This window comes from Podarcis tiliguerta (genome assembly GCF_965153285.1).
Source record: "Podarcis tiliguerta genome assembly, chromosome: 9".
In the NCBI taxonomy this organism is placed as follows: Eukaryota; Metazoa; Chordata; class Lepidosauria; order Squamata; family Lacertidae; genus Podarcis; species Podarcis tiliguerta.
Genome location: NC_139542.1, coordinates 58455001 through 58471668, shown reverse-complemented (window position 1 = coordinate 58471668; position 16668 = coordinate 58455001). Strand labels below are relative to the sequence as shown.

The following is a 16668-nucleotide window of genomic DNA, read 5'->3' as shown; positions in this document are numbered from 1 at the left end:
AAACCTGCGACAAAAGTGGGGCCCAGTACTTGAGTTTTAATAGAAGCAAGCTATATTTATCTACGGGGACGCCGGTGGCACTGTGGGTTAAACCACAGAGCCTAGGACTTGCCGATCAGAAGGTCAGCGGTTCGAATCCCCGCGACAGGGTGAGCTCCGTTGCTCGGTCCCTGCACCTGCCAACCTAGCCGTTCGAAAGCACGTCAAAGTGCAAGTAGATAAATAGGTACCACTCCGGCGGGAAAGTAAACGACGTTTCCGTGCGCTGCTCTGGTTTGCCAGAAGCGGCTTAGTCATGCTGGCCACATGACCCAGAAGCTGTATGCCGGCTCCCTCGGCCAATAAAGCGATATGAGCGTCGCAACCCGAGTCGGTCACAACTGGACCTAATGGTCAGGGGTCCCTTTACCTTTAACTATATTTATCTACAAGAAAATATCTAGTGAATGAAGGGGGACAATTGGTCTCTAGGGACCATTCATCCTCTAAGGTCAAGTCTCCACATACACCATGGGATTCCATTATTCTGTATTTAAAAGATCCTTTGGAGGTGAAACTTTTTGGCCAAGAGAACGCTTACTCTATGGTGCACAGCCTCCAAGCCAAACCTTCCCCCCTCCTTCCTGTTAGGGCTCCAAGCAGGTTTTCTTGCTTCCTCTCAGCCCTGGCCAGTTGAGAGCAGAATATATACATTGCCCTTAGCCCCCAGCCCCAGTTGTTGTTTTTTGTATGTGTGTGTTTTAGGGGAAAGGGGGGAATCCCTCCCCAATATTTCTTTCTGCAAGGATGGATGCTTGCTATCTCGTAGAAAACCTTATCCTGCCTTTCCCTCTCTCTCCATTTTGGGTCCCAGTCTATCTGCACATAAACTCTGTAGTCTGCTAATATAGGAAATCATTTGGCTGTGTTGATATGCCTTAAAATGCATGAGGTTTCTTTTTTTAAAATCTTTTTAATGAATATATGCATGCAGCTCTTTCCTTTCCAATTAAATGTGAGAATTTTATAAATACCCTCTACTTTACGCTATATAATTTTGTCATATTGCATGAAAGCAAGACAAGTAGTACATCTACAAATTCAGTTATCTTTGAATTCTGCCTAGACCTTTTACAAACAGTGAAGCTTTCTTTGAACGTTATTCTTCTTTTAGTTTATATGGGACATCTGAGACCCTATTTAAAATGATATTCTATACTAATTCATGATCTTTTTTCCTTTTGTATTTTTGTGACCTGCTCACGTTCTTGCTTAGCATTTGGAAATTCTAGCAGTAAGTGATGGCTCTTGATTTATCAAATATTTAACCATGCCAGTAAAGAAACTGGTTTCATTTTTGTCTTTTGTCCATTTGTGATATAGCTGTGTCTCATTTAGATTACAGAAATAGTGTTTGCTTCACTTACCTATATAGTTCTAACTCTTAAAATGCCAGCCCCTTTTAGATGGTAGATTAGTAGCAAGTGATTCCATTACCATTTGCTTTGCTGCTTTGGTGTAAAACAATCTTAACACCCATCTCCTCTCTGATACATGTGAAAATATGCAGAGAAGTAATATTGCAATTTTGTTCAGGAATTTATTGCTTTTACAGTTGTCATGCTACTGTAGAACTGGAAAGCTTAAGAGTGTATATTTTAATAAATGTATTAACTGTGGGAAGAAACAATGTGCTTGAACATAAATACCATATTTTGATATGTGGCCTAGAATTAAAACTGACATCACCAGTGGAAATAGAAGCAATTTCTTCCCTGCTAGAGCATGGCATTTCTGAAATGTCATGAGAATCCCTTTCTGTTTTCTTTGTTGTAAATACAATTGCCCTTCTTAAAAGGTAAAGTTATAAGGGCAACACCACTTTTTAATTATACATCTAGAGCTTTCATCAGCTTCTTACTGCATTAGCTTGTGCAAATAACTATTTTTTATATTGCAAATTATTCACTAGACAAGCAGTGTGTTATTTTATTGTCTGATTATTATATAGTTGATTAATATACTGAATTTAAAATAATAACCTTGGTTTTTTCATTTACAGGAGTTGGAGTTGTGCCGGAGGCTATATAAGCTGCATTTCCAGTTGTTGCTTCTCTTCCAAGCATATTGTAAACTTATCAGCCAAGTGGATGTAGTTAAAAAAGAGGCAGAGGTAAAGAAAATACCACAACGTTTTTAATAGTGTTTGTTAAAAGTGAACTGCTTGAGATTGTCAGTTTTGTTTTAAGAGGATAAAACAATCTGACTTACAAGGTTAATCACATTTGTAAAGGACATCAGTATCCATTATGAGCATTCTGTACTCTGTCTTCTAATGCATATTTAATGGTACATAACCAATTGTCACTTTATAATTTCAACCATCACCCAGCTGCAGTTGGACTGATGTCAAAGTTTCTGATACACATATACCAAAATTTCCAAGTTTATATTGTGAGCAGTTAAGAATTGGAAGGGACCCTGAGGGTCATCTAGTCCAACCCCATGCAATGCAGGAATCTCAATGAAAGCATCCATTACAGATGGCCATCCAACCTCTGTTTTAAAAACTCCATTCTACCGTCAAACAGCTCTTACTGACATTTAGTCAGAATCTTCTTTCTTGTAACTTGAAGCCAGTGGTTCGGGTCCTACGCTCCAGAGCAGGAGAAAACAAGCTTGCTCCATCCTCCATGTGACAGCCTTTTAGCTAGATGGCTCTCAGTCTCCTCTTATCCAGGCCAAACATGCTCAACCATTCCTCTTAAGGCTTGGTTTCCAGACCCTTGACCATCTTGGTCACTATCCTCTATATACATTACAGCTTGTCAATATCCTTCTTAAATTTTGGTGCCCAGAAATGGACACAGTACTCCAGGTGTGGTCTGATCAAGGCAGAATAAAGTGCTTGAGGTACTTCTGTGAGCAAGCATTTAACCCAAAATATGCCCCAATTACATATTAAAAAAAGCACCTCTGTCCCCGCTGCTTAAATTGCTTTTAGTACAAAAACTTAAGTCTATCTTCTTTTGTTTTAGGTAATAAACATGTCAGAGGAGCTTGCACAGCTAGAAGCCTTTCTGAAGGAAGCGGAGACTGCTTCTGACAGTGGTATTGAAGAAATGGAAATTCCAGAAGCTTCCCAAGCCAACACTGAGACTGCCATTCATTCTCTCATTGAAACTTTGAGGAATAAAGAGTTTATGTCTGCTATAGTACAGGTCAAAGCTTTCAGGTACAATTTGCTAATATTCTCATTTGAAAAGGATAAAATTGAGAGGGACCTTTATGCAATGGCTTACTTACATCAGTACCGTATTTTCCGTTCTGTATAGGCTCCTGACGCTGCGGATGTCTGCCCGGCGCGAGGGGCACTCTGCTTCAGGGCGCCCAACCCTCCAGGCGGCAGGCAGCTATCCGCAGCGTGGGGAGCCCTGCGGGGAACTCCTGGAGAGCTCCCGACGCTGCGGATGTCTGCCCGGCGCGAGGGGCGCTCTGCTTCAGGGCGCCCCTCGCGCCAGGCAGCAGGCTGCTATCCGCAGCGTGGGGAGCCCTGCGGGGAACTCCTGGAGGGCTCCCGACGATGCGGATGTCTGCCCGGCGCGAGGGGCGCTCTGCTTTCAGTGTGCCCGACGCTCCGGGAAGCAGGCTGCTATCCGCAGCCTAGACATCCCTGCAGGAGCTCCCGCAGGGATGCCTAGGCTGCAGATGTCTTCCTGAAGCCTGGAGAGCGAGAGGGGTCGTGCACACCGACCCCTCTCGCTCTCCACGCTTCAGTGAAAGCCTGCATTCGCCCCATAGGACGCACCCAGATTTCCCCTTCATTTTTGGAGGGGAAAAAGTGCGTCCTATAGGGAGAAAAATACGGTATATTTCTTATTTTATCAGTACAATTGAATGTAACTCCAAACATGGAGTTAAGTTCTCTCATAGCTGCAAGGCATAACAGTTTTTAACCTAGAATTTTGAAGCAAGCCTACTTTGTTAAAAAATGGAAATATGATAAACTTCTTTATAAGACGAAGACATTAAATGCATCTTTTCTGTTTTTCCAGATGTATTTGGCCCAATGACATATTTGGCAGTTCTGAAGATGACCCAGTACAAACATTGTTGCAGATATATTTCCGTCATCAGACCCTGGGCCAGACTGGCAGTTTTGCAGTAGTTGGCTCAAAACAAGATATGTCAGAAGCCAGCTCAAAACTAATGGAACTAAATTTAGAGATCCGGGAGTCACTGCGCATGGTGCAGTCTTATCAGCTTCTGGCAAAACATACAGCAGTGGGAAGTTTGAGCACTGGATTTTAAAAACTACTGTCCCACAGAGAAGAACTGAAATGGTCTCAATATTATCAAGCACCTTTTCATATCTGTTGAAACTTGCTGTTTGTGACAGAAACCATACCTGTGATGACCAGTGAAGTACTGGGAGCAAGCTATGTTATTCAGAAATGAAGGTTTTTGAAACCTCATAGCCATCACCTTAACTTTTTCTTAAACAGTAGCTGTGTATGGACAGTATGAACACTTTTTGAAAATAACTATATACAAAACTGCATTCGAAGAAAAGGGCTAAAAACAATGCCTGCAAATGCATTATTGTCTTCAAAAACAGAAATGTAAGACTTGTTGCAATAATGGCCTCTTGATAGTGAGACAATTAAAAGCAGGTAAATGAGGCTAAAAATCAAGGCTGGTTATTTTGGCTGAAGACCTGCGAGGCTTCTTCGCTTTCAAGCAGCAAATAAATCATCAGGTGATGCCAAATTAATACACTTGGCAATGTCATGAGGAATGTGCTGTCATACTGGAGCTGGAAAGACTGCAGACTCCATTGATTTATCAATGTTGTATTTACTCTACCTTCGTCTATAATGGTGAATTATGTGTGAAAGTAGGAATGAATGGATATCTGACAATTGCATTTTGAAGGTATGGATGTTTGATATGGTCTGAGCATGCCTAAAAAAGCACTGCAAGATTATTTTTGGAAGAAAAAAAATATTTTATTAGATTTAACTCCTTAGTCTGTAAATGTTATGGCGTTTAATAATATTTTAAACTGGAATTATCCAGTTTTCAAAAAGAAATAATATATCTAACTCGTTTGGAATGCTGCTCAGTTCTCTGATCAGCGCTTATTACAAATATTGATAACGACTAACCAAAAAGTAGCTGCCTGCAGAGACTTTAAACTGTATATTAAAAGATATATGTTGCTCCTCAGCAACTCATTAGAAAAGTTAACTTATTTTATTCTGTACATACTCTAGAAATTGTATAGTGTAAAATCCAGTATTTTTCTTGTACAATTGTGCAATGCACTGTTACATGATAATAGTGTATAAAGCTGGGGGGGGGAGGGGGAGAGAATAGTGGCTGTTAATGGAATACATGATCTACATCTGTGTATTCTAGAGTTCAAGAAAAGGTGTAAACTTGCTTGTATTTTCATGATAACGCTTAGGAATTTGGGACTGTAGAAGGGAGAGACCACTGACTACCAAAACCTACAATATACTTTAGAATTCCTTGTCAAAATCTTGTAGCACAAAATAAACTGGATTCTATTGGAACCAAAACTTTTTTAGAAGCAAAAAAGTATGAATGTCTCATGATTCCTGAAGGAACAAATGCCCTGTATTTTATGCATCTCTCCTACCCACTGTGATGTTAAAGCAAAAAAAAACCTGGGCTCTGAAATGTCAGGGTGTAGAATGTAGACACGAAATCTCTTAGCATGGCCTTTTTTCCACTGGGGAAATGGAGTAGACATTTAATTATGCTGAAATACATTAAATGAAGGCACTGTGCACATACCATTGGACTGCTGACACAAGTTCTGTTACTTTTCAAAATCTGCACATTCATAATCACTGTATTATTTTTTTACCCTGATATAATTTAATTATTTTGAAGGCTCTGTGGTACTGTAGATTATGTTCCTAATTATTTAATACACTTTTAAAAGGGGGATGTGTAGTTTTTAGTGGTGTATTATACTTTTTACATCTTCTATTGGCCTTTTTGTGTTTCTTTTTGCTTTGGGGAGGGTTGGTAAAATAAAATCTCATATCTGCTACCTTGTGTATTTTCTGAAAAGAATTGTGGGGTATGCAAACATTTAAATAGGAATATCACTTTTATGCTTTATTCTAAGAAGTCCTGCATACAGTTTGACAACCTTAGCATGCTTATAAATAGACTAGCTATAATAAGTGACAAAGAATACAATACACATCCTCTAACCAAACATACATGTTGTATGCAATGCTGTAATTGCACTGCATGACTTGCTAGGTGTAAGTGTAGATAGTAAATAAACAAACTGTAGGGGGAGCTGCTCCAAAACTCTGCATGATGTGGTGGTTCTCCCAAGTTATTTGTATATGTTACTGATAGTTCAGAATTGAGCCAAACTCATTTTTGTGCCAATGGGGGGGGGGGGAGATCCATAGCTCAGTGGTAGAATATATTAGATAAATGCATTGGAGTCCAAATTCAATCTCTGGTGTCTCCAGTTAAAGGATCTCCATAACTTTGGGAGCCTGGAGTGCTAGTTCAAACGCAGGCAAGGTGAGTAAGATGTATAAGGTAGATCTGCATGCAAGTACTTGGAACAATCAGTGAGATAAGAATAAACATTATTTTCATTTATAAGTTTGTCCCACTGAAATCACTGGGACTTCAGAGATGCTTTTCATTGGATTGGGCCTAAGGAGATGCTACTACACAGAATAGGGAAAGGTGCTTGAGTGGCTGAAGGGATCATTAGCAGCAGCACAAGGCCTTGACTATGGAGAAATCTCCCATCCCTTTGTGAATTCAATATCCCACATCCCCACTCCCGTTGCTGACCAGGAAGGAAATATTTGCAGGACAAAATTGCAACATGTATTCCTGTGTGGCACTGCTGGACTTTAAAAAAGTTGGGAAATATATTTTATCACTGAAAAACATGTTGTACAACAAAATCTGTAAGATGCATGACACACATTGAATACACTAGTAATCACTTGACGGGGCAGTTTTGCTTGATGGGAGGTATTAAAGAGGAGTTGGAGTGTGCCCAGTTAACACTACAACCTATTTTCTTGCAATCATACTAGCTTCTATCCAGAAGCAAGCCCTGGGTAAAGTGTATCAAGCAAGCCATTTGAAACTTCAGAACCTTAGCACTTAAAGTTGATACTAGAAAGCAGGTATTTGGCAATACACAGCAATTTGGAAGTATAAACAACACTACATATTAGTATTTAAAATGACTGCAGCACAGATCATGTAGTTCTAGTAATGTGGCCAGTGAAAGTTTCAGCTGCCTCTGATAATCTTAAACTGCTTTAGCCAAACAATAATTCCCTAGCCTTCCATCAAAAATAGTTATACTGTATCAACTATACTGACATAGCATAGTATGTAACAGGTAAAACAGCAAAGCATGGTTTCCATTTGAGAATGTGCAACAGTGAGCCTTAGGCTCATATGCTGTCCAAGTACAGTGGTACCCTGCAAGACAAATGCCTCGCAAGACGGAAAAACCCGCTAGACGAAAGGGTTTTCCGTTTTTCAATGTGCTTCGCAGGACAAATTTCTCTATGGGCTTGCTTCGCAAGACGAAAATGTCTTCCGATTTTTTTTCGCTCCCCACCCCCTTTTTCTAAGGCACTAAGCTGCTAATAGCCTTTTAGCAGCTAATCCGCTAATCCCTTAAGCCTTTAATAGCCGCTAAACCGCTAATCGGGTTGCTTCGCAAGACGAAAAAACCGCTAGACGAAGAGACTCGCGGAACGGATTCTTTTCGTCTTGCGAGGCACCACTGTACTAGAATAGAAAGTTTAAAGCTTCCATTTGCAACCACCAACAGACTTCTGTATTCAGATGTAATAGGAAACAATGGCAAATTGAAGCTTTAAGCTTCACTTCCTAACAGGAATGGTTGCACGGAAGCCCAGGGATCACTGCGGGAACATTCATATAATGCAGGGGTGGCCAACTCCCAAGAGATTGTGATCTACTTTCAGAATTAAAATCTGCCAATGATCTACCCCCATTTTGGGGGGGGGGGTTCAGGTCAAAGTTCCATTTGGGGGGGGGGTTAAAGGCAAGGGTCAAAGGAAAAAGTCACTCGCTTTGAATGAAAACACCCACAGAGAGAAATGAAATAGTTACAAGCCGTGATGAAGCATCACAATCCCTTTATTTATACATTCACTCAGATAGCGCCTCATCATCATGAAAGTTGAAGGTAACATTTAGAAGCATGCCGTTCACTTTCTTGGCTCAAGACAGAGAATCTTAATCTCTCAATTTTGGATGATGGCCAGCCATTAGACATATCCTGCCACTCACCTACAAACTTAAACTGGCATTGGTCGGAAATAGTTCTCCCATTGTACCAAATACTGTACCCACTGTACCTATCAATATTCAGTTATGCATACAACTTAGATCCAGAACAATTGTCTAGTTTTCACCCTTTCAAGTACACCTCAGTTGAAGAAATCTAAAGGCCTATACCTCACTGCCTCCTAGCATTAAACAATTCACTGCTATTCCACCCCTTCCCATATCAGTTCTGTATTTGATTCTCCAGAAATTTTAACTATTTCCCATAACTTTACCTGCCCTGTATAGAGCAATTGTCAATGTGAAATTCATACATACAATTACATTTTCCAGTCTGGAGCCACTTAAGTGTGCATTAGGTTCTACACAGAAGCATTTCCTAGCAAGAGGGTAACAAGGAAGAAGACTGGTACACAGATGGATAGGAGGGTTTAAATAAGGCTCTCCCATCACCAGCAACACCCCCCTCTTTTTTTGCTGAACTTGCTTTTCAAGTCGTCTTCTCTCCAAAAAAATCTAGCTGAGTCACAGTATGCCAGGCAGAGTCCCTCCCCCTTAATACAATTACAAAAAATGAAGTGGACATTAGGTTGCATTAGGATTCACAATTGCTTTACTACAGCTTCATTGGCAGGCTTTCCACTCCTGCAGCCTGCTGTTTCCAAACAAAATATCTGCGTCATTGCAAATTTATATTAAGGATTATTTCGCTACTCTCCTGCTCAAATAATATATTTAAAACTAAATGTACTATCACAAGAGAGACGTTTGCCTTTGCACCTTCCACAGAGATCCTGACGATGGGGTCTCTTGGGATCTACATGGCGCAATTTCACAGGACAGACGCACCGTGTCTGCTTGCAACTCTGAAATGGGACAGAAAGAGGCACAGTATCTGAAACTACAAGCATCCATGTACAAGTTCCGCAGATAAAAATGCTTTAGGAGCCTGCATAGGTATAAGGGTCACAGGTTCCATGCCCTTTTTTTTTTAACTCCAACCTAAGCACCACTTTCTGTTGGGTCACCTCTTCAGTGACTGGAAGACTCATGAATAATAGGATGCAACAACAACTACTAAAGCAAACTGTTAACACTACTATTATTGTTGCATCTCCACCACACACACCCCAACTACAGAAGCACAGTTTCTCTCTAGGCAGAACAAGGAAGATCAATTCCAAATATTTGTATAAGGCTCCCATAAGAAGTGGTGAATGCCATTAAGATGATGAGACAAATTCATGGAGGTAAGGCTGTCAGCTGATAGTAACCATATATCTCTGGATATCAGTTGCTGTCAGGAACTACAAGTGGGAAGAGTGCTGTTGTGCTCAGGTCCTGCTTTCAGGCTTTGCACAAGGCAGCTGGGTTGGCCTCTGGAAGAACATGATGCTAAACTGGGGGGGCTTGATCCAGTAAGCTCTTAAGACTTCCCATTGGGGAAATGATGCATCTTGAACTTAAATCCTACATATGTCTACATATGTAGCAGAATGCACAGCTGGGGATCAGATATTTAAATTTCCCACATAAAAAAATAATAATTAAAACATAATTTCCAATTGAAAGCAAATTGAGAGCAAGCAAAGGGCTGGACTATATTTGTAACAATTACGCAGGGAGCATTCCAAAGTCCTCCATTTGTCTGAAGCAACCGTTCATTCTACCACCACATGTAGAACATGCCTCCATTAAACCTAAACCACTCCACAAAGTATCCAAAGATAAACCAATCATGGGGCCGTATTAACTAAAGATATACACCATGGCCTAGTTGGGACTGCAAATCATCAGCCAAATATACCATGGTTTAATAGTAGTTCTGGAACAAGCACCTCCATCTCAATCACCCACCCAGCTTCAATTTAAATATCCTGGTTTCTTAAGCCAGTGTTTCACATGACCTCCGAACCAAGAAACTGATTTGAGTTCACTCAAAATCACTATAAGATCACCAACACTGTACAACAGATTAAGAGCATTTTCAATGAACAATTAATTTCCCCCATCCTTCCAATTTACTTATCCTTCCTATTAGCCATCCTGGTGCAATCAAAGTTAAAAGGTAATTAAATTCTCATTAAATTCAGGTATCACCACTAGTGAGAACTGATCTTGCACAGGAAAGAGAACCAATTAAATCTACATACTCAAGTACAGAATGTGCTGTGCAGAATGTACAAGTTAAACTATAAATGCTGTTCTAGTGGGTTTAGAGGGTTTTCATGCTCTTCATGACTAAGTGCACATCTCAAAATCTGATAGGGGATAGGCAAGGGCCAACTGAGCAGGATGCTGCATCTGGTTCTATATAAGCACACCTGTTTTTCACAGGGGCACAAGTATTCTATACTGCAGTATGGCTATCCAAATACAAGCAGTAGAAAAGACAGAGACAGAGAGATACCTAATGCCTGAAAACAGTATGTTTGGAAAGTATTTTGCCTTCAATGGCCTCCTAAGAGTTGCTTACTTGGCAGGTGATATCCTCCACACGGTAGGGATTGTAGGATTTCTGGCAAGTTCGGCAGAACTGCCTAAAATAAACCTGAGGGTGGGTGGGGAGAAGGAGAAAAGCATGAAGGCAACTCCTTACCCAAAGGACAAGACCACCACCACCCACTGCTCTCGTGACAATACTCACCTTGTTTGTGCCCTGCACACACCATACATAGGCACTCTCCCAGCGGATGTTGCAGTCCTTGCAGTGGTAATAGCCATACTTCTGCTCTAGGAACTAGAGAGCATAAACCAAACTGTAAGGGAACTGACATCTCAAGTTGAGCAGCCTGTTGCAAGCCCTGACCTGGTGTGCCTTAAGAGCAACTGGCAGCAGCTTGAAGAATCAGGATCAGAAAAATCTTTATTTGCACCAAGCACTAGCCACAGCAATAAAATACAGTGGTGCCTCGCAAGACGAAATTAATCCGTTCCGCGAGTCTCTTCTTAGCGGCTATTAACGGCTTAGCGGCTTTAAGAAAAAGGAAAAAAAACTCGCAAGAACTCCCTATGGGCGAAGCAAGCCCATAGGGAAATTTGTCTTGCGGAACGACTCAAAAAACGGAAAACTCTTTCGTCTAGCGAGTTTTTCGTCTTGCGAGGCATTCGTCTTGCGGGGTACCACTGTAAAACACAATGTACTGAAGATAGAGGTAGAAACTTAACTATACAAAATACATTCTGGAGGTTTACATCATTAAACACTTATTGAAAGTGTTGCTTTTTGGTTCCTGAAATTCATTCCGATTGTGCAAATAAAATACAATGCAATGAATTTCAGGAACCAAAAAGTTGTATTGAAAAATACAATTTTTCAGCTTTCTAGCCCAAAAATGGCAACTAGACATTTCGGTTTGGTGACTAACCCTGGTTTAAGGAACCATTTGGTACCTAGTTTATGAGTTTCTAACCCTGCCTTGAAGAACAGTAACCAACTAACCTCCAACTTAAGCAACACTTTCAATCTAAATCCAGAGAGTTCTGTCTCTCTTCTATATTGAGGGTAAGAACTGGCCAATCTTCTCTCTGCAATATTTTCTTCACACTCTTGAATAAAGCAACACTATTATTTCACTAGGAGATGGAGAGTGTCAGTGCCCCATAGCAATGTAGGTAGTTCTATGAACTGAGCTTCCTACTCATTAACTCAGCCAGACCTGGCCTGCGTCTTCCATATGCTAATCACCTCTAGGTTAATTACTGTAATACACTTCTAATGGGCCTGCCTGGAGCTTTTGAAATCATCTCCAGGTTGCTCAAACTACAGCTACCAGGATTCTGACTAGAGACAATAGATCAAGTCACATTTCTCCCAATTTTATACAATTAATTTGGTAACCAATTTATTTGTTGTTTCATTTATTTATAGAGTATCTTAAAGACCGGCTTCTTTCACATAAACCTGCCTAAGGCCTGCTCCAACTTCCCCACCCTGAGAAATAGCAAGCGGGCAGGCCCTCCCACCCCCCCATTTTTATTCCTACAGTGCCCAGAAACTGGCATAACCTTCCCAGAGATGTTTGGCTCCATTTCCACCCACTGGAACACAAGCAAAGACTTGCGTTCAGTGAGCTTTTGGGCACTGTTTTTTGGTACACGCATCTTTTGCCATTTTGATTGCACAGGCTGCATTTTAGGCTTTTTGGTATTGTCTTGATAAACTACTGCCAGCCACTTTGATTGCTGAAGACAGGGTGTCACAGCTTGAAACAAGTTTCAAGGGGAAACTTGGGGAAAACAAGGGGAAAAAAACCAGTCATTTCTGCTCTCCATTCCATCCACATGTTCTCAGGATGTGATGGGCCAATCCACACCAGAGGAGTTGTGGGGATGCAGCTTGGTATGCAGAGGCAGGGAGAGTGTACTAAATGGAACTTTTGGGTCTCCCCACCAACCCCACAATCCTATGTCTCCTGGCTAGTCTAGTTTCTCCATACACAATAATGCATGAGGTTCTGAGGCCAGCCACAAAGAACTATGAAGGGATTATTTCAATTAACTGCATTTCTGTGCTCCTTCTTGCACATGAGCAACTGTGAAAAGTCAGGGGTGGGTACCATGTGGCCCCCCCAGATGTTTTGATCTCCAACTCCCACCAGTCGCAGCCAGCATTACCTGTGCTCAGCTACATCTGGAGTCTCCCAGGTTCCCCACCACTGGCCCAAGCCAAGAACCCATAAAGCACAAAAAGCTCCTACGAAACCAACACCACAGGGTCTACTCTACGGCGATATTCAACTTTGCTCCCTTTGCCATAAGCAGGTAATTCCTCTGCTCTTCTGAATCAGATACTTGAATTATCCAAGGATTCTCGTTATGCCTGCATGAAGAGCCTAGGACAGCTTGCCTTTGCCCAATGAAGCACATCACAATCGGCCTCAGGCCAAAACGGACAGTGCAGGTGCCAAACTTGTACAAGTCTTACAAGACTAAAATTGATGCATAGCATACAGCCTTGTGAATTTTGCTTAACCAGAAGGCACCTGCAGGTAACTCCCCGCCCCCCCCACAACAAGTCCCAGCGTGGGAGAGGGAAATGGTTAAGCCATCCTACCACACGGGGGGGGGGGGGGCTTGAATAAAATATTGGGGAGGTAGATAAACCCCAACCCATATAATCAATCACATGGCACCATTTGAATGGCAATGCCCATCAACCTTGGGGGGGGCTGACACCCTCAAATATTTTATTTTATTGCGGGGGGGGGAGGCCCCTTGGCGTTGGCTCCTACAATGCAAACTTTTGCCCAGACTTTAAAGCCCCCCAGAGGCTGCTTCTGGTTTTAAGTAAACATGTCCAAGAAGAGTTATGTACAAAAATGCATTGCCTGTTGTTGGGCCCTGAGGCTCTCTAAAACTCAAGTTTTCACTTACAAGAGCAGAAGGATAGCTCTACTCTTCATTCAGGAAAGTAAGGCTTGTTTCTGCCACACAATTTGGCCAAGCCTGGCCTAAGCAGACTAACTACCACCCCACAAATAAGGACTCCCACAGGAGCCCCAGACAACATAGGGCAGAAGGGGCTGGTTAAGTTTCATCCACTCAGCTGAATTTTTTATGTCCTTTTTATGCATTCTTTTGTCCACTTTTATGCCTTCCTGCTTTTATTGTTCTGCACATAGGCCTGTGGTTACATGGCGGTATAAAAATTCAAGAAATAAATAAACGTGTTTTCACCGTATTCTTGACTGCCACCCTGAGACTTTCACTGAAGCGCAGCAAAAAATTAAAAAATAAAATCAAGCAACCCTGTTTAGGGAATATTTATGTTTTATGGTGTTTTTAGTGTTCTGCTGGGAGCCGCCCAGAGTGGCTGGGGAAACCCAACCAGATGGGCGGGTATAATTACTAAAAAAATTATCTTTATTTTATTTTATATTTTTTTAAAAAAAAATTTCACATCATTATAAACACGTAAGACAAACAAACACAACTCATAGACTTATTAAAAATTACACTTAACATTGTTAAGTGACTTCCTCGCTTCCCCATGGTTGAATTTCATTGCATGTCCTTTTAACGGTTTTCCAAATCACAGTTCTTATAAAATTTAACTTAAACATTAGCATCCTTAGTATTATTATTATTAAAAAGAAAACCAAACCCAACCCTCCGCTTGCGCACAAGGGAAATAAGGAAAACTCCTGAAGAAGCAAGAAATAGGCGGGAAGCCGAGGCGAGCGCGGCCGCCGAGGGACCCACCTGGAAGCGCACGCGGGCCTTGCTTTCCTCTCGAGGTCCCTCCTTCTCCGCAGCCTGGTCTCCCCGCTTCTCCTCTGGCTGGGGCGGCGCCTCCTCGCCGTCCTCCCGAGGCTTCTCCGGCTGTTCCAGGCCGCCCTCGGGTGCTGGGCCCGAGCCCTCCTTGCTCTCGGCCTTGGGGCGCGGCGGCGGCGGCCGCTGCTCCTCCTGCAGGTCGGCGGGGCCCTCAGCCTTCTCCCCGCCGGCGCGCGCCTCGTCGGCTTTCGGCGGCGGCGGCGTCGAGGCCGCGGCGGGGCCGTCGGGGGGCTCGGTTTCCTCCAGGAAAGTGGTGAGGCGCCGCGGAGCCACGGGCGAGTAGACGGCGATGGTCCTGGGGAAGCGCACGGAGCGGCAGCCGCCGCTGACGGGGCTGCCTTGCTCCTGCTCGACGGCGCGGCGGCGCAAGAAGAGCGGCCGCGGCCCGAGCGAGCACTGCACCGAGGCGTCCTGGCGCGGGTTGACTTGCACGCCCACCTCCTTGGTGTTGGCCTTGCGCAGGCGGGGAGTCAGGTTGGGGTTCACCTGGGACAGGATGGCTTTCAGCTGCGCCCGCTGGTAGTTGTCGAAGTACTCGGCCGCCGCGGCCGCCACCGCCGCCGTCTCCCCATAACCGGAGAAGTAGCCGCCCCGCTGCCTCCAAGGACCCTGCCCGCCTTTGCCTCTCGGGTAGCGGTAGGAGTAAGGGTTGTAGGAAGGGTACGACGAGTAGCTCTCCATGGCGTCGTCCACCAAAGCGGCCATTGCCCCGGGCTGCGCTCATCACGGACCAGGCTTAAATAACCCGCTGGGCGGGTCCCGGGGAAGCGAGCCTCCTCTCCCGGGAGACCCAAATGAGAGTCACTCGGCACAGCTGTGCGGGTCTCGTGGAGCGAGCTTTGCAAGCCTATGAGAGCTTACTTCGAAGCAAGCGCCAATTAACGTCGGGTGCTTTCCTTGGAGGAAGCATGCATGCATGCACGCGCGCGGCCCGCTCTGTTGTTGCAGCAGCAGGTGGTTTACTCTGCAACAAAAGGCCCCTCGATTTAGCGGCGCGTTGTTGCCACGAGTGTCCGCAGGATTGCAGCCTCACTGCGGAATGAACACCGCCGAACGCTGTAGGGTTTTCTCCCGAGTAAGCATGCAGAGGACTCGGCTGTTAACCGGTTTTCTGATGTCATATACAAACAATAATAGAAAGTAGCAGAAATGGTTAAGCGCCCTGCGTTAAAATTCCCATGTGGTCGACAAATATGCATTGAAAGGGGACAGTAAACTTAATTAGGCTGTAATCCTAGGCCCGTTTACATGGAAGTAAGAACCACTGAACTCAGCAGAATTTACTTCTCAGTAAATGTACTAAAGGTCCGCCTGTAAACGGGGAAAAGTTACTTTGAAATCAGTGCTGTTCAAACCATTCAGGACTGCAATCCTGCACTCACTTATCTGGGAGTAAACAGACTGAAACTCAATGGGTTTATTTCTGAATGGGCATGTACTGGATTGTGCTATATGTATACCAAGTACTGTATATTATTTATTAATCTCGCCGCTAGGCCACATTCCACACGCGATTTATTTTACCTTGGTTACCTCTGAAGTGGTCCCACAAACTTTAATGCTATGGCATTTCAGACTTTAGTAATATTTTACAATATACACATAGTACGTTCCCATTTAGTCTAATACTAAACAAAGTTAATTGAGTAAATCCCACTAAATTCAGTAGAACTTACTTTCTGGTAAATATGTTTGGGATTACAACCTTGGTGAACCAATGAAATCCTAGCTTTGATTCCCAAGCAAGTCCACATGACCTACAGAAATAGGAGGGCACATATTGTATTCAGTGATGTATGCTTTGCATGCAAACAGAACAGAATTCAGTTCCTGGCTTCTCTGGTTAAAGGGTTAAGAAATACCCTTACTTGGCATCTTAGAGAATGGTTACAATAGATATGCATCACAGGTCCAGCTCCTTTGTTAAAACAGATTGCAGATTTTTGCTACCAGGTATCTACCCTGAAGAGTTAATAATGCCAAGGAGCATTCGGTTTTTAAAAAGGCCCCCACTCATTTGGAAGAGAGTTTCTCTTGACTACCGCTTAGTGGGAGGGAGATCTT

At 43.1% G+C, this 16668-nt stretch overlaps 3 protein-coding genes across 19 annotated transcripts in view; 2 read left to right on the top strand and 1 right to left on the bottom strand.

The window, feature by feature from the left end:
- Window positions 1–6062, top strand: part of FRYL (FRY like transcription coactivator) — a 144310-nt gene extending 138248 nt beyond the window's left edge. For 12 of the 14 annotated variants that reach the window (XM_083457763.1, XM_083457761.1, XM_083457760.1 and 9 more), the window contains 4 exons: window positions 1256–1273; window positions 2042–2152; window positions 3018–3214; window positions 4035–6062. In XM_083457763.1, coding sequence (XP_083313889.1) covers window positions 1256–1273; window positions 2042–2152; window positions 3018–3214; window positions 4035–4290 — 582 coding nt within the window. In that variant the 3' untranslated portion in view covers window positions 4291–6062. Of the gene's footprint in view, window positions 1–1255; window positions 1274–2041; window positions 2153–3017; window positions 3215–4034 lie in introns of those variants that run through there. The other 2 variants (XM_083457765.1, XR_014515334.1) reach the window with 2 other exon arrangements.
- The window catches only part of ZAR1 (zygote arrest 1), a 30757-nt gene extending 14173 nt beyond the window's left edge, over window positions 1–16584 (bottom strand). For 2 of the 3 annotated variants that reach the window (XM_083458417.1, XM_083458416.1), the window contains exons 1-3: window positions 14533–16584; window positions 10976–11068; window positions 10805–10879 (exon numbers count right to left, since the gene is read on the bottom strand). In XM_083458417.1, coding sequence (XP_083314543.1) covers window positions 10805–10879; window positions 10976–11068; window positions 14533–15309 — 945 coding nt within the window. In that variant the 5' untranslated portion in view covers window positions 15310–16584. Of the gene's footprint in view, window positions 1–8139; window positions 9195–10804; window positions 10880–10975; window positions 11069–14532 lie in introns of those variants that run through there. The other variant, XM_083458415.1, reaches the window with a different exon arrangement.
- Window positions 1–16668, top strand: part of LOC310685618 (uncharacterized protein) — an 850221-nt gene that overhangs the window by 379933 nt on the left and 453620 nt on the right. The gene's annotated exons all lie outside the window — the stretch shown is intronic.